General features: G+C 39.0%; 1 protein-coding gene and 2 long non-coding RNA genes across 5 annotated transcripts in view; 1 reads left to right on the top strand and 2 right to left on the bottom strand.

Moving 5' to 3' along the window:
- ASTN2 (astrotactin 2) overlaps nt 1–21,169 on the top strand; it is a 1,124,306-nt gene that overhangs the window by 617,402 nt on the left and 485,735 nt on the right. The window contains exon 13 of the mRNA XM_072631748.1: nt 5,014–5,202. Coding sequence (XP_072487849.1) covers nt 5,014–5,202 — 189 coding nt within the window. The remainder of the gene's footprint in view (nt 1–5,013; nt 5,203–21,169) is intronic.
- On the bottom strand, nt 5,141–14,189 carry LOC140519062 (uncharacterized). Of its 2 annotated transcripts, none has more exons than XR_011972085.1 (3): nt 14,030–14,189; nt 10,536–10,753; nt 5,141–5,227 (listed from the first exon to the last, which is right to left on the bottom strand). It is a non-coding gene; the product is annotated as an uncharacterized lncRNA (long non-coding RNA). The 2 variants fall into 2 exon arrangements; XR_011972084.1 differs by having other exon boundaries at nt 14,034–14,187.
- Nucleotides 16,893–21,169, bottom strand: part of LOC140519063 (uncharacterized) — an 80,026-nt gene continuing 75,749 nt past the window's right edge. For both annotated transcript variants that reach the window (XR_011972086.1, XR_011972087.1), the window contains exons 3-5: nt 18,625–18,690; nt 18,213–18,274; nt 16,893–16,960 (exon numbers count right to left, since the gene is read on the bottom strand). This is a non-coding gene — a long non-coding RNA (uncharacterized lncRNA). The remainder of the gene's footprint in view (nt 16,961–18,212; nt 18,275–18,624; nt 18,691–21,169) is intronic.

Below are 21,169 nucleotides of genomic sequence, written 5' to 3'. Positions count from 1 at the left end.
TAAAAGCATGTGGCCTTGTAATCTGACTCTGATGTTTCAAAATCTGTGCATTTAGGAAAAGAAAGTTATAGAAAAAGTATCCGTTACTGAGTTTCCCATTACACTACAGGTAGCTATATACTTGTCTACCCCTGAGTCTTCCTTTGAACTGAAAGAAAGGAAAAATGATGAATGAAGGATTATAGCCTCATATGATTTAATCAGTTAATAAACATTTATTAATCACCTACATGTCATGCGCTGCTGAGTTAGGGGCTGACAATATAAAGATAAAAGTGAAATGGTACATAAGAAGATATGTAAAAATTTGTTGTTGTAGTTGGGTCATGTCTGATTCTTAGTGACCCCCATTTGGAGTTTTCTTGGCAAAGATACTAAAGTGGTTTGCTATTTTCTTTGTCAGTTCATTTTATAGATGAGAAAACTGAAGTCAACTGGGTTAAATAACTTGTCCAAGGTCACACAACTAGAAAGTACCTGAGGCCACATTTGAACTCAGGTGTTTCTGACACTACTGGATAGAGCACCAGGCCTGGAATCACAAAGACCTGAGTTTAAATCTAGCCTCAGGCTCGTTCTAGCTGAGTGACCCTGGAATTTTGACACTAAGTATAATGCTTTGTTTCTCTATACGACACTGCTATTCAGACTCTGTTACAACTCAGTCCTGGTAAAAAACATGACTCAGTAATGTAAAATCAAACTGTATTGGCACATGTGTGTCCAGAGAGGGCATTATCCTCTCCTTCCTTTCTCATCTCCCTCCCAAAATGTCATCTTGGCAGCTAGGCAACCCAGTGGATAGAGTGATGGGCCTGGAATCAGAAAGACTCTGGGCAAGTCATTTAGCCTCTCTCTGCCTCAATTTTGTCATTGACAGATTGGGGATAATAATAGTACCTACCTCCTGGGCTAGTTGTGCCAATCAAATGAGGTAATTTGTATAAAGAGCTCAGCATAGCACAGTGCCTGGAAAACACTAGGTGCAATGTAAATGTTCCTTGTTGGTTGCTGTTGTTTTTATCATATGCATCATCATTATCAAGATATTCAGAGAATTATACCTAGAAGGAGTGCTGTGAATTCTTCTGACTCTTATTCTGCAGTGATTGGTTTGGAATTGAGGAAACTGGGTTCAAATGCTAGCTTTGCTATATCTTACCTATGTGACATTGGGTAAGTCACTTAGCATCTCTTAGCTTCAGTTCCTTCATTGCTAAGAGGGGTTAGATTAGATGACCTCTCAAATCCTTTCCAATTCTAAATCTATAGGTTTAACAAAATTAAAAGCTTTGAGTGTGAAGCAATAATGGATTGGTTCTCTCTTATCTGAGGAAAAGTCATTACCATAAAGTTGGACACCATACTGTGTAAACACACACACACACACACACACACACACACACCAGTTTACAAAGAGCATTTGCTAAAGTAATGAGTGGTTGGCATCTCCACTGGTAGAAAATGCATGCATACTGATAGTCATAGATCTTTGAATCATTGATGTAATAATAATTGACATTTTATAGTGCATTTCAGCTTATGTGTTTTCTTTGCAACCTCTCTGGTAGTATTAGTATTCTTAACTCTAGTTTCCAAACTATAAAACTGAGCTTTAAGGAGATGAAGTGACCTGTTCAAGGTCATACAAGTGACAAAGCTGTTTTTTTTTTTTAATATAGGCCCTCTAAACTTCAAGTATAATGAATTCATTATACTTAGGATAGGCATTTTCTACCGCCTAATCCATAATAAAGAAACTGAGGTACTGCATTTACAAGGGAGGTGGCTACTTTTAGGCATTCCCCAAAAGAAATTCTCTGGCATACAAGGCCTTATTTCTAAGGGTACAGTCACAGTTGCTTGTAATTGCCCTTTGCTTTTCAAGGACATAGCATTGCTGACTTGTCAATGAAGAAGCATGTCCCTCCAAGAATCCAGGAGGCTCATTCATCAGAGGATGGCAGACTCAGATATTCAAAGAGAAGGAAATTCTCTCTGCTTCAGTCATACATGGCTCCCTAGGGGATAGGCTTGCCAGCTTATCTCACACACCATCCTCCTGCTCTATAACATTTTATTGCTTGCTACAGAGATGATTGAGATGTAAGAAGTGAGTTCAGAGCTTCAGATAGTATGAAAAATTTGGGGCATTATTCACCCAACCTACCCCAAGTCAAATGTGACACAGAAAACAATCCTGAACAGGATCCTGGCTTCACCATGAACTCGCAAACTGAGGGGATAGTATACAAAAGGTAATAGATAAGAACTCAGCAAGCTATGCACCTGAAAATAATTTAGACCACAAGCTTCTCAAGACCAGGACCCTGTAACACAAAGTGAACTAAACTTGGTGCCAGAATATTTTAGCTAAAATTTTCTATCCAACATTTATTAGCTGTGACCCTGGAAAAGTAACTTCACATCTATGTGCCTCAGTTTCCTCACCTAAAAAATGTGGAAAATAATATATGCACTACCTACTTTTGCAGGGTTTTTTTTTTGAAACCTTAAAGTAGCATAGAAATGTGAACAGTTATGACAATAAAGGTGTTATCTTCATTTCCTGCGCAGTGTTTTGTATACATTTTCCCACATAGAAAAAAAAAATGTTGTGACTAGCTGATTTCCCTCCCCCTACCATAAGATAACCAGCCTAAAATAAAACCAATAGAGAGTCAGCATAGTACAGTGGAAAGAACAATGGATTTGGAGTCAGAGGATTTAGGTTCCAACTCTACTTATGCCATTTACTTCCTGTGTGACCTTGGGAAAATTCTCTAATCATTATGGGTTTCAGTTTCCTCATCTATAAGACGAGAGGTTGGACGAGATGATCTTTAAGACCCCTTCTGGCTCCAAAAATCTGTGATCTTATGAAGGTTTCCTGTCCTTCTTGCTGTCCCACTCTCTGTTCTAAATATGCCACCACGTGCAAGTTGCTCACTGCAGCAATGTAACCCTGCCAATAGGACATTTTCTAGTGGTCATCAGAATTGGGTAGTTAGAGGTTCAGGACAGCCATTGCTGCCATGTGTCAATTTGTATTTCCAGCTTCCAACTTCAATGAAAGCAACGTGCTAAGAGCTGTCCACAGTGCTGAAGGAACCATCCCTGCTGTTGCAAGGGTGATTAAAGTCTAGTTTCTGCTACAGTTTTCAGACGTGGTAGACAGCTACTTTGGGAATAGTTTGTCTTGAGAAACTACTTGGTAATTCCCCTCCAATTGGTCTGCAATGCTTTTTTCGGGTCTGTATGTTCATGGAAAAAGTTTAAAGGTGTTATAAAATTAACTATGTCAGTATTCTTGAACTCCCCCCAAATGTTATAAGTGCTTTCTTTAACTGCTGATTAATATGTTAGCAGGCTGTTTGAGAGATGTCTCTGTGCCCCATGAATTATGCCTAGGAGTTATGTCTCACTAAGCAGGAGCATCATATATTAATAGATGCCTGGAATTGGAGTCAGGGAGTTAAAATCCTCCCTCTGGTATTTTAAATATGTATGCATGGTCATGTCACCTGAATAAACTAAACCTCAGTTTACCTTAATTTAAAAAGGATAACATTTTTTGTAATACTCAACTTGTAGGGCTGTTGTAAGGCCTGAATGAGATAATATGTGTGAAGTGCTTTGCAAATGCAAAATTCACTACGTAAATGAATTATTATTTTAAGGAATTATTTGAAAAGAGTTAGGCTTATCTCAGACCAGTGCTAGTTATTTCTCTAGATTTTGCTTTTTTCGTGCCTGAATACAAAATGAGTGAACACAGGAGAGCTTTTTGGTCATAATATATTGAAGCTGAAAGGAACCTTAACACATTGAATGTTAGAGCTAGATGGTGGGGCCTTAAAAAAGACTGTTAGACATAGTTCTCAAAAAATTGCAAATTGTCAACAACCTTGTGAAAGATTGCTTCAAATAACTAATAATAAGAAAAATTCAAATGGAAACAACTCTGAAATTTTACCTCACACTCAGAAAATTGGCAATGATGACAATAGATGCAAATAATCAATGTGAGTGAGACTGAGAAGAGGACAGACATGCTAATGCATTGTTGATGGAGCTATGAATTGGTCCAGCTATTCTGGAAAGCTATTTAGAATTATACTTTTTAGAAAAGTAACTAAACTATTGATATGCTTTGACCCAGAAATCTTATTTCAAGGCATATAACCAAAAGAGTTCAGAGACAAAAATAAGGGTCTTAAATACACCAAAATATGCAGAACATTTCTTTATGTGATACCAAAGAAATGGGGGAAATTATAGCAGATCCCTATAGATTGTCCAATGGCTAAACAAATTGTGATAAGTGACTGCAATGAAATATTACTAAGCCGTAAGAAATTATGAATATGAATTTACCAAAAAACCATGGTTTAGGACTTATATGATCTGAGACAGAGTAAGTAGAACCGTTGAAATGTTATGATAATGTAAATAGCAGAAGAAAAAATAAAACAGAATGCTTTGTGATTATGATTATGCTTTACTCTGGAACAGAATTAAGAAAATGAACCTCCTTACATTCATTGGAAAAGTAGAGGAACCTTGATGTGGAATATTTCATATACAATTAGATATAGTTGATGTGTTAGTGAGTTTTGCTTGAATTTTTCAAACTTATTTTTTTTTAACCTTTGTTATAAGTGATGACTAGCTGGATAGGAGAGGGGAAGGGATAACTTTGGAACTGAATAAAATACGAAAACAAAAGTTATAAATAAAGGATACATTTTTTAAAAAAGAAATTAAGTGTTAAAATACAGACTCATAAACTGATAGAATTTCAAGAGAACTTAGAGATCACCCAATCAAATTCCTTTATTAACATGGGAACCTGATGCCCAGAGAAGGGAAATTATTTTTCCAAATTCATACAACTAGTGACAGAGTCAGGACTAAAACACAGATCTCCTGAGTATCAGTTCATCATTCTTTCCATTACACCTCATTGTTTGCTGAGGTGTGGGTCTAATTATCTCATCTGTCATTTCCTAGCTGTGTGGAAGAATATAAGCTGGCTCCAGATGGTAAATCCTGCCTCATGCTATCGGATGTCTGTGAGGGTCCCAAGTGTCTCAAGCCTGATTCCAAGTTCAACGACACTCTCTTTGGGGAGATGTTGCATGGTTACAACAATAGGAGCCAGCATGTCAACCAAGGCCAAGTCTTCCAGATGACTTTCAGGTATGAATTGGACCTTGTCTATTCCCTGTTGATATAATAAGGGTTGTGTCTGAGTTATTCATTTAAATTCAAGGCAAAAGAAAGAGAGTAGAACATTATTATTAAGCACCATTGAACATATTAACTGAACACACTGACATTTCTCTCTTGTTTCTTCATATTTCTGCTTCAACTTATGGTTTTCCATATCCTACCTCAGAAATCCAAGTATATGGAAATATGTATATAATTTCTATGTGAAAAGAACTGGCTTTATAGTAGACAAAGGACTTAAGTTTCCATTTCATCTCTTCTATTCCATACCTTCATGACATTTGGCAAGTTGCATCCCTACCCTAGGCCTCAGTTGCTCCATTGGTAATATGATCAGACCAGACTAGATGATTTCTAAAGCCTCTTCTAAGTCTAAATTTCATGATGTTTTCAGGGACTACCACCAGTGGAGATAAGCTGCTCTCTCATTTTATTGGCTTCTCTTTGTGAAGTAAAGAGCTTCACTTTGAGCTGGTTTTGGTTCTAATATTTCTTTTGCCTATGATCCTAAGCACTGCTTGTTAAAAAGCCTGCAAAAGATGAGAAGATTTGAGGAGGGACATTCCCTGCTTCCTTCACTATTATCAAGCCTGCTTGAGCCTCAAATCTGTTTGGGGTCAGTATTCTCTAGATCTAGGCATTAGTCATTAGGATGCCTGAAAGCTCAGTGCTGTAAAGTAATGACACAATTTTGCTCAAGAGAAAGAGGTATTTAATGGAGACGATGAAGCACACAGACTATAAGGGAAATTATTAGCTCAATAACAACTGCATAAACTCAGTATAAATTGGAAGCTATTGAGCACATGGACCATCTGGGGAAATTCCTTGTTCAGTATAAACATGCACATCTATTAAAAAAATTACTCAAATATAATGAAAATAGGATTCCTAACAATAATCCTAAAAATATGACACAATTATTCCTGAAGAGAGGAGGATAATGGATTATTTCTCATGTTCCCAACTGGACGTACCTTGAAATGAGGTCATGCAAACTTCCAAGTTCCTAGCAATGATGAAGGAAAAGAGGAAAAAGAGAAGGAAAAGATTGCAGATGATTATACTCTCCAGAAGAGAAAATAGCCAGGAGAGAGGCGGATGTGGACAGGCACCCTCTTAGCCCACTGAAAGAGAAAAGAAGAGGGATGGCAATTTGGAGGAAAGACAGTAAAAAGAAGGTTAAGGGCGATGACACCAGATGACCTGCTTTGAATATCTACCTACTATTGCTGTTCAAGTGATATGCCACTAATCAGATCTCTTCTTGCTAGTACATAAAGTTACCCCTCAGTTCCTTCCCCAAGGGTAAAGTCTAAGTTCTGCCATCCTTAAAACTTCATGTGGGTTGTTTTTCTTTTCCAAGTAGGAGATAGGTTTATGTTAGGGACATGGTATGTGGGATAGAGGTGTTCCTTCCATTAATGAACAGAAACCTACCTTCTTAGTCCTGGTCACATGACTCATTGAGGACCACAGTTTTAATTCAAGAGTTCCTATCCTATTCAGAATCGAAAATGGTTTCTTCAAGCCTACTATCAATCCTACTGAATCAACTTCTAGAACCAAGTGCAGTAACGGATCCCCACTCCCATCCCCTTCCATTCAAACAGCAAGAAGTTTTCAGTTATTAGCTATGATATTGCCATGGTTTATGTTGAGGAAGGAAGCATCATAAAATACTTTACACATTTCATGTGTCCTTAGAGCTCTTGGGGACATCATTCTAGAAGCAGCAGGCATGTCAGCATTTAATGACCAATTTTATCTTGCCCATGTTCTATCAATGATCGTTTGCAAGTTGAGCCTCCTGTAGAGGTCAGCAGGCTTTGTACCGTCCATCTCTGTCTTATGTCTCATATTCTAGTAATTTTCCTGGCATTGGGTTTTGGTAAATGCCCTGAATAAAATATCCCTGATAGTCCATATATAGACTAGCATCCAATCTTCCCACTGTTCCCCTTGCATAACCAATCTTATCTTCTTAGAGACAAAGCTCTGCTTGAAAGGGGTTAAACTTAATAATACTCTCTTTCTAGTTTAAGTCACAGAATAGCCCTATTTCCTGACCACACAGTAACCCAGAGATATGGTCTCCTTACTTTGAAAGCTCTCTGATAGAGGTGCAGTGTATGATTGCTTTGTAAGGTAAAGTCCCAGTCTTCAATCTGTCACCTCTCTGCCCCTGTCAGTAAGACCCCTGGCAACTAGGACACTGGAAATTGCAGCAAATAGAGCATTTGGGTTCTATTTCCTGCCCCCTACTCCTGCCATTGGGACTAAGATACTTGTTAATTGACTGGAAGTTGCTCTTGGAAGTGTCAAGGTTGTTCCTTTCTAACCATTCCAAGTCCAATTACCTTAATGTGAGGATTAGAATAAGTGAGAAAAGGGGAGTACAAAAGGTCCAATACAGTCATTCAAGGGAAGAGATTTAGAAATCTACATTTGGTTGGCATGCATTAAATTGCTGTGTGCTTGACTTCTATCAGGGCTGTTGGTGTGGTCTCAAAATTAAGGTCAGGTCCCACATGTCTAGAACAAACTCTTCTCATGCTAGCCCTTTAGAATCTCAAGTTTTCTTGAATGTACAGTTTGAGTATTATCTTCTATATAAATCCTTTCCTGATTATACAATCCACTACCCCACCCTCCAAACTGCTAGTGTATTGCTTCCTACAGAGAAAAAAAATTAATTCATCTCATATTTAATATTTACTTTTTGTGTACATTTTGTTTTCCCTCATAAAACGAAAGCTTTTTAAAGGTAGAGATTTATTTTCATTTTTCCTTTGTAAATGCCTGGCACTGTGTCTGGAACAAAGTAAGCATTTAAATTCTTATTAATGAGGCAGTTTTGTGGCAAAGTGGATAGAATTCTGGACTTGGGGTCAACAAGTCTTGAATTTGAATCCTGCCTTAGCAGTTTATGACTCTAGGAAGGCACTCAACTTCTCTTGATCTCTGTTCCCTCATCTGTAAAATGGAGATAATAATAGCATTTGTCTCTTAGGTTTGTAAGGATCAAGTGATTTGTAAAACTAAAGGTACTATATAAATGCTAGTTATTAGCAGTAGTTGTATTGATTTCCCTCAGAAGCATGTAAAATAATAAAAGAAAATGAAACTCTTTGATGCCCTTATAAGTCTTCCCAGGTAGCTAGATACAAAAGAAAGATGGGGGTGTAGAGGTAGCACCAAACTTGGGATAAAAAGACCTGCCTTCTAGTCTTGGCTTTAGTACTTTCTTCCTATGGATCCTCACTCAAGTCACTTTGATTCTCTGCTCTTCTCATTCTCATCTGCCAAATGGAAAAAATAGCACTAATACTTCTTGTATGTTGAATGGAAAGCTTGTTGTCCACTCTGAAGAGATACATCAATATTATAATTATATTTTTTCCCTTCTTAACTACTTTTTTCTGCCCCAAAGTAACTTGGAAAGGCTCTGTATCTACTGTATAGGATTTCCTCTTATAATAGGAACTTAAGGGGTAAGCACCCTTTAAGTGAAATAAATTAGTAAGCTCATTGAGTTCTTATAACAACTTGGTTACCCTGGACAAAATCCAATCCTCAACATGAATTCCTATCACATTGACCCATGTGACTTAAGGGTCATGTACCCATCCTCCCTCCACCCCCACGACCAAATGCCTTGCTCTGTTAGCTTGCAAGGGTGACTGAGAATTCCATTGGTCTCTCCTCAAGAACCGCCTTAAAGGTAGAGTATTATTCTATGATTCTGTCAAATATCACAAAGTAGAAAATTCAAAGTTATTATTCAGCTACAAGGATGAAGCTTAATTCACTAGACTGCTTATCATAACCTTATTTAGACTTTTCATCTTTTTCTTTAGGCCCTGGCTCTAGCCAGTGGTTCTTAACCATTTTGTGATTCATAGACCTCTTTGAAGCCTATGGACCCCTTCTCAGAATTGTGTTTTGCGTAAAACAAAATACATGGAATTAAAAAGGAAACTATATTGAAATAAGGTTATCAGGTTTTTTTAATAAGGTTCATGAACCTTGGGTTAAGGACCCTTGGTTGCAGAAATCACATCTCTGGCTTCCCTCAAGTTTATAAGAGAAATGATTTGGGAAAATGCTTTTTTCCCCAATTCATGGGACTTTGGGAGGAAAGAGTAATGTTCTTTAAGAGGAAGTGTTGGTTTAGAGACTTCTAAAGCTTGAGAAAGATGTAGTTCTAATGCTTTTCTTCCCTCTGCTGTTCCAGAATATGGCACTTAAAATCCCCATCAGGATCATTTGCCCTTCCAAATAATGTGCAATAGGTCAGATTCATGCTCCTCTTTCACTTGGCTTTTGATTAAAATGGGGTTTGGCAAGGTTTCATTTGTGGTTAAGAAAATGTCTTAAAATTTCTCTGTTACTTTTGGTTCTCCCTCTCTGCTTTCAACTATCCATTTTCCTTCAGCTCTATCTGTGAAAATCTTGGCCTTGTGCTTGGATGATAAAGAATAACAAAACTCCAATGAGGGAGCAGTGGAGTGAGCGATATCTCTGCAGGCAGAGGACTTGGATTCCAAATCAACCTTTAACAGTTAGGACTTGTGGGACATTAAGCAAGTCCTTTGTTGTCTCTGGACCTCAGTTTCTTCATCTGTTAAAAGTTTTAAGACTGAATTAGAGGGATGCTAAGGTCCCTTCTTGCTCTCAATCATTGATCTTAAGGGAACTCCCACTTTGAGCTACTCTAGGATTGAGCAGTGAAGCCCAAAGAAGAAAGCTGACACACAAGCCTCAGAAATAACAGAGGAATGAGGATGCTTAAGAGTGTGGGTTGATCCTGGACCAAAGATAGGCTGTGGAAAAGTCATACTAGAAATAGAAAATCTTGTCATAGGATAGTGCAATGATAATAGGATGTCAGAACTGGAAGACACTTTAAAGACTATATAGTTGAGCCTCCGAGTTTTACAGATGAGGGAGCTGAGATTTAGAGAGGTTGAGGGACTTGCTCGAAGTTACATAGCTAGTAAGAGGGAGAGCTGGAATATGAGCCCTGACTTTAAGTCTAGTGTATTTCCCTTTCCACCATATTTTTCAATTTCAGAAATGACCTACAAAGTGGGGGATGGTGGAAGATGCTTTACTCGAAAGGCAACTTTCAATCTGCTCTGATTTCCAGTGCATACATTACCATGTAGAAAACACTGTTTTAGATATGCAATAGAAATTCTAGGTTTGGCACCAAAATCCCCCTCTGACTGTGGCATAAGGTCTCCAATTTTTTTAAGTCAAGGAAAGCCAGCCTTATTTTTGCAATGTTCACTCACCCACATCACACATGCTGAGGATACTGAGTCAGAGTTTACCAAATGGCCACTGAGACTGACTTGGTCCAACTATTTTTAGCTCTCCAATGGGAAGTAGGCAGCCATTGCATTCTCTTTCCATGTTTGTGATTATTTGGAACTCCATCTTAGAGCAATGCGTCCTTTGTTGGAACACTGTCCCCTCATCTCTCACGTGAAATATTTCATTCTGGACAGTCCTGCAAATTGAGGTAGACAAAATGGGTCATTGCTTTGGATACAATATATAGAGAAAGACAAAAAGATTTATTAGAATATAACATTTTATGTTATGTCCTTCTTAAAAGGTACATATTTTAATGGAAGAGAATATCATTCTTTATGGTATGTAGAGACTGATTTTGTCAAAAATCAAGGTGCCTGTTTCAGAGCGAATATTCAAAGCCTTGAGTAGATATAACACGAACAACAGGGCAAAACTTTTTCTCACCCTACTTAACAGTAAAAACATTCTTCAGTCAGTGTCTTGTTTTAGGCTAATACTTAACAGACTAGTAAATACTAAGTATTATGGTTTAGTTCAGTCTTATATCTCTGTTCCTACCTCTTTTCTGTCAAGAAAAAAAATCACAAAATGAGCTATACTGGACCTATGTAGTTAAATATCACACTGTTTTTTTTATGATCTTCCCTGGCTTTCCTCTGTCTAAGATTGTGCCTCAGTGAGAAGAAAAATATTAGGAGCCTTAGTAACACCTTGACTCCCCATTTTGCTAGTGTATGTCCAAGACAAATAATAATAGTTCCTACCTCCACAATGCTCTGTGGTTTATAAAGTTCATTACTCACAACCACTCTAGAAAGGTGGCAGTATATATTTTTTACATCCATATTTTAAAGATGAGAAAATTGAGGTTCAGAGAGGAAAAATGACTTGCTTGTCACTTCAGGTAATAGGTGAGGGACCTGGGATTTGACCCTATGTCTTCTGCCACCAAATCTCACTGGACTTTCTATTATATCACCTGACCTCTAGGAAATAGAAATTGAGTCAATCAGTATATCTTAAACACCAGTTGACTGTAAGGAAGGCACCGAACTGGGTGTTATAGAAGACATGGCAGGTCAGCTCAGAGTCTAGAGGAGAAAAAGTCATGAGAAGGTCAGAGAAGGTATCCCAGAGAAGGTACAGGAGCTTTAAATCCCAGGTAGTACCTAGTAAAGCTCCCCTTTCTGATTTATAGCCTGGAGATTAATTCTTAAATATCCTGTTTGCTTCTCTTAAAGTCCCTTTTGCTTTCAAGATAATGTTTCTCAAAGACAAGTCATGTCAACATTTCTCTGATCGCGTGGTTGTCTTCAGCAATGAAAGAGGAACACAACCCTGTGAGTAGACTCAGTTACTCCTCTCCTGTCTGTCTCCCCCTCCCCTTCCTTCTCCCAGCTGGCTTTTATTGGCTCCTTACTTCCCCTTCCCTCCCTTCCTTCCCCTTCTTTACCATACACTGAACGTTAAATCTACTGCACTGTGAAGCTCAGATACCATGGGGCCCCTGCCCCCTGCCCCCTGCCCCCTGCCCCCTCCCTCCTGCCTAAAGACTCTCTTCTGGACCCTCCTGGCTTAAGAGTAATTATCAATAGTAACTGCTACTGTTTCCCTCCCAGCCTTCTGCCTTTTTTTTTTTGCCTCATTAAATGGGCCATGCCCTGGCTACCTTTTAAACAGACCTATTCAATGAATGGGCGTTTCCTCACCCTAAGTGGGTACCTGCATAGATCTTGGCCTAAAAGGGCCAAGGTCTCCCAGTGCATTCTGGGTTCTCTCCAGTCATCCTAATGAATATCTACTCACTGGATTCAGATGGCTCTGGAGGAAAAGTGAGGCTGGTGACCTGCACAGCCCTCCCTCACTCAAAACAAAGTTAAGTGCAAGTCATGTCATCATTTCTCTGATGGCATGATCTTCTTTGGCAACAAAGGACGAATACAACAACTCCCAAAGGCAAGGAGAATTTAAATACATTTTTAAACCACCTTATTATCAAACTTCTACAGATTGTTTTATACTATATCTGAAATCTTATTTTTGTACAGATTCACATATGGAGTATCATCTGTAAAATGGGGACAGTGTTACCTGTAGCTCCTCCATAAAGTAACATAATGTACTAGATAGTGGATTAGCCAAAGATTCAGCTGGGTTCAAGTCCTACGTCTGACAGTGGTCATGTCATTCATTCTCTCAGTGCCCCAACAATTCTCTAAGACCTTGAGTTGCAGAACAGATTCTGATAATCATTGCTAGAAGGAGTTCATTTATTTGTTTGTTTTCCTCACTGGAAGCGGAATGATTCATCACTGAATCAGGTCTTGTCACCCCCCCACCCCTAAAACAAAGCAAAACAACCTGCTTCACAGGGTCAAATGAGGTAATATAGATGGGGAACTTTACCAATGTTAAAATGTTGTATAAATGTCAGCTACAGTTATTATGACTAAAGTTGCCCTTTATCATCACTCTACCATAAACAGAGCAAAACTAGAATGTAATTATTACTCCCTTCCTCATCATCATAGGGGTCTTGACAATCATGTACTTACTGTTCAACCTTTAGGGGTCCCCATTTTCCATAGTTCCATATTCAAACCTAGAGTCTCTGGATCACCACATCCCATATGTGAATCAGAGAAGTTGGTCTGCACTTCAGGAAGCCATTCTTACTTTCTCTAGGGATGTTTCTAGCTTATTCTTCTGCAAGCCCCTTGGGTGGTATGCCTGTATGTGGTTTGTTGTATTGCAAAGAACTATAGACCTGGAGTCAAGAGACAGAGGTTTAAGGCCCAGGCCTGTCCTTTTTCTGACTTTCCGATTTTTAAGAGATCACAGAAACGTAGTGACTTCAGTTTTTTCATCTTTAAAAGCAGGATAATAATACATATGTAACCTACCTCCCATGGTTTCCATAAGGATCCAGTGAGGTGATATCTATCAGATATTCTGTAACCATACAGTGCTTTACAAATATAAAACTTCATCTGTGTAAATGCAGTGGAAATAATGCTTACCTTAGAGGCACTATTAATAATAATAGTATTTATATAGCACTTTTAAGGCTTGTAAAGTCTTAGACTCCAACTCAGGAGTCCCTTCCTCCATGAAACCTTCCTATGATATGATCCAGACTATGATGCTGAGATCAGGCTCTGCCCTTGTGTCCAGAAAAACTTCAAAGCAGAAATGGAATCTCCCTCCACCCCTAGCACACCCTTTACATTCTATTTCTTCAGTCGTATTCATGCAGCATTTCACCACAGAGTGTGTGTGTGTGTGTGTGTGTGTGTGTGTATTTTCACAGATGACAAAGCTGGGAGATTTTAAATAATTTGTATAGGGTCATACAGCTAGAAAGCATCAAAGTAGGATTTAAATTCTGATTTTCCCAATTCCAAGTCTAGGACTGTATTCACTGTGCCAGCCAGATGACTGGAGTTTGAATTCTGGTTGTGATGCTTACCTACCTGAGCATGAGGAATGATAGGGAAAGTCCTCTATGCCTGAGAACTGTTGCTTTTTCATTGTATCCCTGGCACTTATTACAGCACCTGACACATAGGAAATACTTAATAAATACTTGTGGATGAGCATTATGGGTAACAAATGACAGAACCAAATTTCTCCCTCCCCATTTTACAGCCACCAGCTTCAGAAACAATCCTCCACTCTGTCAGTAGTGCTTAAACAGTAATCCCTAGTGGACAATTCTGCTCTAGATGGTTCTATATCCGAAGTCCCTCTAGAGCAAAGAGGAAAATATGCTGGTTGGACCTCAAAGAGTGGCCAGGAGCCATTCACAAGCCCAGGAGTACGTGGTTTGTTGCCAAGTCCATCTCCCAGATGGCCCCTATGGCTTTTCTTCTTGCTTATCTGCTTTCCTTCCAGGGAGGAAATGCCATCAGGGAGTTGAGATTGCCAGGAGATAGAAGTCAAAAGAAAAAGCTACAGCAGAGTGAAGAGAGAAGGAGAAGAAGAAACAAAAATTGGGAACTGAGCCTTGTTGGAAGCTAACACAGACCTTGGGGACTTCTGTCTTTCACTTCTCTCCTGACTGTGTCAAGCTTGCACTTTTTTTTATTTTGTGGAATTTAACTTAGAATGCTAAACAGTTAAAATTAGAAAACTCCTTATCCTTTTAGAATGATATGATGACTACAGAATCATACGATTGAGAGCTGGAAAGATCATTTAGTCTAGTCTCCTTTTACAGGGGAAGAATCTCACGTCCAGAGAGGTTTAGTGAGTTCCCCAAGATCATGTGGTCAGATACCCACTTTTAGCCCCTCGAAGGGGTTTGGGGATGTTTGAACACATAATTTTTTGACCAAAAAGGACCATGAAATCTGTGATATTGGGGGCTGTTTGAGATGTCAGAGTATGGAGCAGAATGACCTCTTTCATTTTACAAAGAACACCGAGGCCCCTAAAAGATTAAATGACTTGCCCAAGGTAACACAACCACTTGGCTGCAGAGCACCAGTCTGCTGCCTGCAAGTACTAATTAGATAAGAAGCCTTTTGTTTTCTGTCTCGCACAGATGGAAGCCTAGCCATTCAGATAAGGGAGAACTGAAGTCCTTCCCCTTCAGTGACCTGAGGCAGAGTGGCTTTGTGTAGTCTCTCAGATACTTTAAAAGTCCCAAATTAGATGAAGATGATGCTTTAATTTTATGCATACAGATTTACTTCCTTCCCATTACTGTAGCTTCCCTTGGGCCTTAAAAGAGCCAAATACACACACACACACACACACACACACACACACACACACACACACACACACACACACAGTGGTGAAATGTTGCATGAATAAGATTGAAGAAATAGAATGTGAAGGATAGGCTAGGGGGTAGATGGGGGGAATTCCATTCCTGTTTTGAAGTTTCCCTGGCCATAGGGGCAGAGCCAGATCTTAGCACTGTAGCTTGGATCATATCATAAAAAAGCTTCATGGAGGATGGAAGGCTTGAGCTGTACAGTTATCACTTCCACATTGTAACTCTCCCCCTTGTGGTTTTGAGATATGGCAGGTCAGCATAAGAAATTAAATGGAAATTTGGGGGAATTTTACAGAAGTTGCCGACAATATGTGATGGCCAGCAGACATCACAGAAAAAAAGTTTAGAAACTCAGAAATGCATAAAATATATGTATAGTATTGTATGCCATAAATAAACCCAAATTTTACAATAAGGTACTGTAGATACCCCATAAAAGAAAAAGAAAAAAAAAATCACACTTCTTCTCTGGTATGAGGGCCAAAAATATTTTCCTGGATTTTCCAGATCATTGGGGTGCCACATCTGGAAAGGATAACTGTACTTTTAAGCCTGAATAGATTTTGACAGATAGGGAAAGGGCATTCTAAGAGGGGAAAATAGCATGAGCAAAGGCATAGAACATTTGAAGAATGGTGAGCAGTCTAGGACATTAGGGGAAGAAGAGTACTAAAACAGAAGAGGGCATAGATATGGTGGTCGTGTCAAGTTGTGGAAAGCCTATGATACCAGTCGAAGCAGTATGAATTTTGTTCAGTTGGAATTAGGAAGTCATTGCTAGCATTTATATGTCACTTTAGAATACATTGTTTCACATGTATTATCTTATTTGATTTTCACAATCCTGTTAGACAGGTACTAATTAACCCCATAAGGAATCTGAGGCGAAGATGAAATTAATTGATTTGCCCAGGATCACACAGCAAAAAAAGTATCTGAGGCAGGATTGGAACTCAAGTCTTTCTGACTCTGAGTCCAGTACCACTTAATAGTAGAATGATATGCTCAAAGCTGTTCATTAGAAAGATTGCTTTAACACTTACTAGCTGTGCGACCCTGGACAAGTCACTTAATCCCAATCACCTAATTTTAAAAAGTAGTTTATTTTATTTTTAAACTGGGTCTACTGGATGGAAATATAGGGGCTACTCACAGGTCTGGTCCACCTCAGGCCAGTAAAAGCCTTTTGCTGTTCCCATTTCTATCCTAAGAGTTTTCTTCTCCTTAGACAATCTGATATACCCCCATCCTGGTAGATCACCATTTCAGTGACAAACGTAATGGAACAGCCACTAAGCCTAGCCCATTCAAAATTCCTGAGCTCTGAAGATCCACCAACCAGAGCACAGCCAAGAGATGGGATTACAGACATGCATCATCATGACCAGCCGAAAAATTGCTTTAGCAGTAGATGATTAAGGGATTATTAATATATTGATAGTATATAATAACCAAGGCAAGAAAGTCTAAACTAGAGTAGTAACAGTGAATTAAAAAGGAAACTATAATGCAGTATTCTATGTTATATTTCAGTAAAATACCTTCCTTACTCACTGACATCAGAGTTGTGCTTCTTTGGGGCTGTCTACACAACGAGATGGAGTGAAAGGGGTCCTGGATTTTGAAACAGAAGATTAGTTGAAATCCAAATTCTGACCCTTACTAGCACTTTCCTTCTCTACCCCTTAGTTTTTCTCATCTTTCAAAGGCAGAAGTTGGGTGAGCCTATTCCATAGATCTCTTCCAGATTCCAAACTGCTTATGGTATAGATGGGTATATAGAAAGATTTTTGTCCCTTGACTCTCCACGTTAGAAGGCCAGATAGTCCTTAGAGCCCCAATTGTGTTCTCTGTATGAGTGTTGCTGAAGAGATGTGATATCAAGTTTCAAACAAGATTCCTTTGCTAATGCTTTCTGGGGTGACCAAGTAGGAAGAATTCTGTCTCTGACTAAAGCCAGCCCTGACAGATAGGCTTGACCTACAATTCACTTGATGCATAATGCAATGCCATTTTTTTTTATTTTTATCATTTTCATTTTATTTTATTTGCAGCACATCTTTCATACTCATCTAGAAACTGGGTTTCTGAGTACATTGACACCAATGGGAAAGTTGGTTATCTGAGACCAGCTCCGGAGTTGGATGTTCAAATGCCACGGTTGGGTGCCCAGATCAGCTCCTCTCTTATGTGCCTGAATTTCAATTTGAGCTATTATTGGATGGCAGCTAAGAGCGACTCACCAGCATAGAGTGAGACTGAATTCTGCTTCAGGAAAAGCTGGGGAGAGCATACAAGGACCTGGGCATCTCTGTTATTATTACTTTGGCAAAATCTTATACTGTTAAAACTTAGAAATTAAAGGAATAGACATGAACATTTGGGGGAGGAGAGACTTTTTTAAAGATTCCAACAAATTGGCTAAAATGAGGAGAGAGAAATACATCTTTTACCCAACTTTCCATTTTATTCTAGGCTTTCACATCTCTAAATATACCAAACATGATAATTGTATGAGCAAACCAAGTGATAAACAGTATATTTTTATGTACTTAGACTAAGAAGGTTATCTTTGGTTCTGAAAAATCTTTTGTGGAGGAAAACAGTATATATTTCTCTCTTTGTGTGTGTGTGTGTGTGTGTGTGTGTGTGTGTGTTTGTGTGTGTGTGTACGCGCATGCGTGCGCACATTCATGTGCCGTGCGGGCTAAATGTTTGCTCCTCCTCAAATTCCTTCCCCCCACTTTCTAAAAGAAAGAAATTGCTTTTAGAATTTCCAGATAGATTGCTTTTCTGGGTAGAGGGAGGCCCATCAGAATTAGTAGAACATTTGAAGTGGAGACTATTTTTAAGGAAATTCACTTACATTATCCTTAAGTACACACAGTAACTCAAGCTAGGCTAAGTGTTGCCAAGTCCTTAGGGAACCTGCCGAATAGATAAGGATAGATTGTAATTAGCACAGTAATTGTTTGTACTTAAATGGGTGCTACTAAAGTGATTGGAGACAGTATATTCTCTTAAGTATATTAAACAGTCCCTCGCCCATCTTGTTTACACTACTAATTTGCTTAGCAAACTTTTTTTAATAGACAGTAGTACAAAGGTAAACTTCTACCCAACCCCAGCCCAAATGATCTCCAATTGTCAACTAGTGGGGTCTACATTAGTGAGGTTTTACTATATTTGCAAAGTGCACAAGCATCATCTGTGCCCTGTTCCCTGGTGCGCCATCCATGGAAAGAGATAATTGGTCATTATTGTTGCTGAGAGGATACCTGTTCTCTTTCTTGAAGGCATCTCTGTCCTCTGCAAGCCAATCTGAGCAACAGTTCTGAACTCTACTTCAGGTGAAGAATAAAGAGGTTAGCAAAAAAAGTTAGTCAAGCCAAGTCAAGATTGAAACTGAGACTTAAATAGTAATAGACTGGGAACCGGGAGACTGGGGTTCTAGGCCTGGGAAAACTGATGCAGCAGAAAATCACTGGCTAGGGAGAGAGAGCTCCTTGCTTGCAGTCCTAGATCTCATAGCTACAATCTGCCTGACACAAGGCAAGTTCATTAAGCACTGAAGTCTGCTTAGGTATCTAAAGAGCAGGGAAAAGACCACTCCTATTTTGTGTCTTATATGGTAGTTGTGAGGAAAATATGGTGTAAACTTTGAAGTGCTATAGAAACACCATATATAATTGTTGTTATTGTCGCCACTTAGTTTTTGTGGACTATATTTTCTTCATTTCTCAAATGACTAGGATTTCTAGGTCTTTTCTAGATGCAAGTTCTATGAGTCGGTGACTAAATTATCTCTTAGGCTCCCTTCTCCCAGCTTTAAAATTCTACATTTCTAAATAAGACCAGGGTTTTTGCAGGAGATAATGATGTGTGTAAGTTGTACTAAGGTCCAGGGTAATTTTTCTGTCAGGAGGAAATGATTTCATTGCTAGTGGGATTTTGCTGTGTATAGATTCCTTAGCAGGATTTTTCACTGTGTGTATTTCTTTCAGGAGGAAAAAAAAAAAAAAGAGAAAAAAAGGAAGAAAATGTAATTCCATAAAGCCAGGGAGTGAATATTAATAAGCTTGCATAGGCTACATGTTTGTAGGAGGAAGGGATTTTTTTTTTTTAAAGAAATAGATGAAGTGTCCCAAGATTTAGCATTAGAAGGGATTTTTAAGGTCATATTCCAGCCCCTTCATTTTACTGATAAGGAGACTGAGGGCCAGAGAGGTGAAATACACCTCATGTGCCCACTCTTGTATGTAACCTTTTCAGAAAACCCTCCCCTACCCAATCTGTTAGTGCCTCCATTCAGAACTGCCTTGTATTTATTCACTATGGATGTAAGTAAATACCTTCACACATGTTGCACATGTTGTCTCCCCCTGTGTAATGTGAGCTCTTTGAGGGCAGAAACTATTTCATTGTTGCCCCAGTAGCTAGCACAGTGTCTGGAATTTAGTAGGGGGTCAGTCAGTAAGCTTTTTTTGAAGAGCTTACTAGGTACTATGTACTGTTCTAAGTGCTGGAGATACACATACAAGTAGAAACAAAGACAGGCCCTACCTTCAAGGAGTATATATTCTGGTGGAAGCAGAGGATACATTATTCAGTCCTTTTGGTCATATGCAACTCTTTATGACCCAGTTTGGGGTTTTCTGGGCAAAGATATTGGAGTGGTTTGCCATTTCCTTCTCTAGCTCAGTTTACAGATGAGGAAACTGCAGCAAAAAGGGTTAAAAGTGATTTACCCAGGCTTACACGTCTAGTTAAATATCTAAGATCAAACTTGAACTCAGATCTTCCTGACTCCTAGCCCTGTGTTCTATCCATTGCATTATCTAGCTGCCCTGGACAGTACACTAAAAGAAACTAGAAAAGATGTGGGAAAGAGACAAAGGAAGCCTGAAGAAAATCCAGAGAGGAATGACACTTGACTGGTCTGGGTGCTCTCCTTAAGTGGAGGTTTTGGAAGGAGATGTCAAATCCAGCAGAGAAGCCCCAGGGCCAAAACATATTTCCAGGATGTGAATTCCAGGGCTAAAATGAAGTTTCAAGATAAAAAACTGAGGGACATGGTAGAGGAGGGCAGCTAGGCAGCTAACTGGTTAGAACTCAGGCCTGGAGGCAGGAAAACCTGAGTTCAAATCCAGCCTTAGACACGTACTAGCTCTGTGACCCTGGGCAAGTCACTGAACACTGTCTGCCTCAGTTTCTTCATCTGTAAAGAAAAAAAGTGAGTTGGAGAAGATGCCAGACAACTCTAATGTCTCTGACAAGAAAACCCCAAATGGGAACTCAAAGATTTAGACACTTCTGAAAGGGCTAAGTAACAACAATGTGATAGAACAAGTCCTGAGTGTAGTCTGGAGAGGTTTTAATAAATGCTTTTTGATTGGGTGACCAATGTAATTAAATAGCAGAGGAATTTGAACCCTGAGCCTTTGTCTCTAAATCCTATTCTATTTCAATGTTCTATTCTATTTTCCCCTTATTAGAGGAAAACTTTAGATAGGAATGTATTCAAGCATGATTCTCCTGAAAAAGTTGATGGTGGCTCATTGGATGTGAATTAGTTCAGAGAGCACTGAGCACAGTTGTAGGGCCTTTGTGTAATTAGTATTCTGATAATATACAGAAACACCTCAAAGGGGACTTTGAAGATTCTAAAATGAACATTTATTTTTATGTCTAGTAAGATTCTCATATGAGACCATTAAATAAATGGGCAGTTAATTGGGCAGCTAGGTAGTGTAGTGGATAGAGCACTGGACTTGGGATCAGAATCTGGTCTCACAAACTATCTGTGTGACCCTGGGCAAGTCT

The sequence above is a fragment of the Notamacropus eugenii genome, chromosome 1 (assembly GCF_028372415.1).
Source record: "Notamacropus eugenii isolate mMacEug1 chromosome 1, mMacEug1.pri_v2, whole genome shotgun sequence".
Taxonomy (NCBI): Eukaryota; Metazoa; Chordata; class Mammalia; order Diprotodontia; family Macropodidae; genus Notamacropus; species Notamacropus eugenii.
Note: the sequence above shows the minus strand (reverse complement) of the source record. Positions and strands in the feature narration are given on the sequence as shown.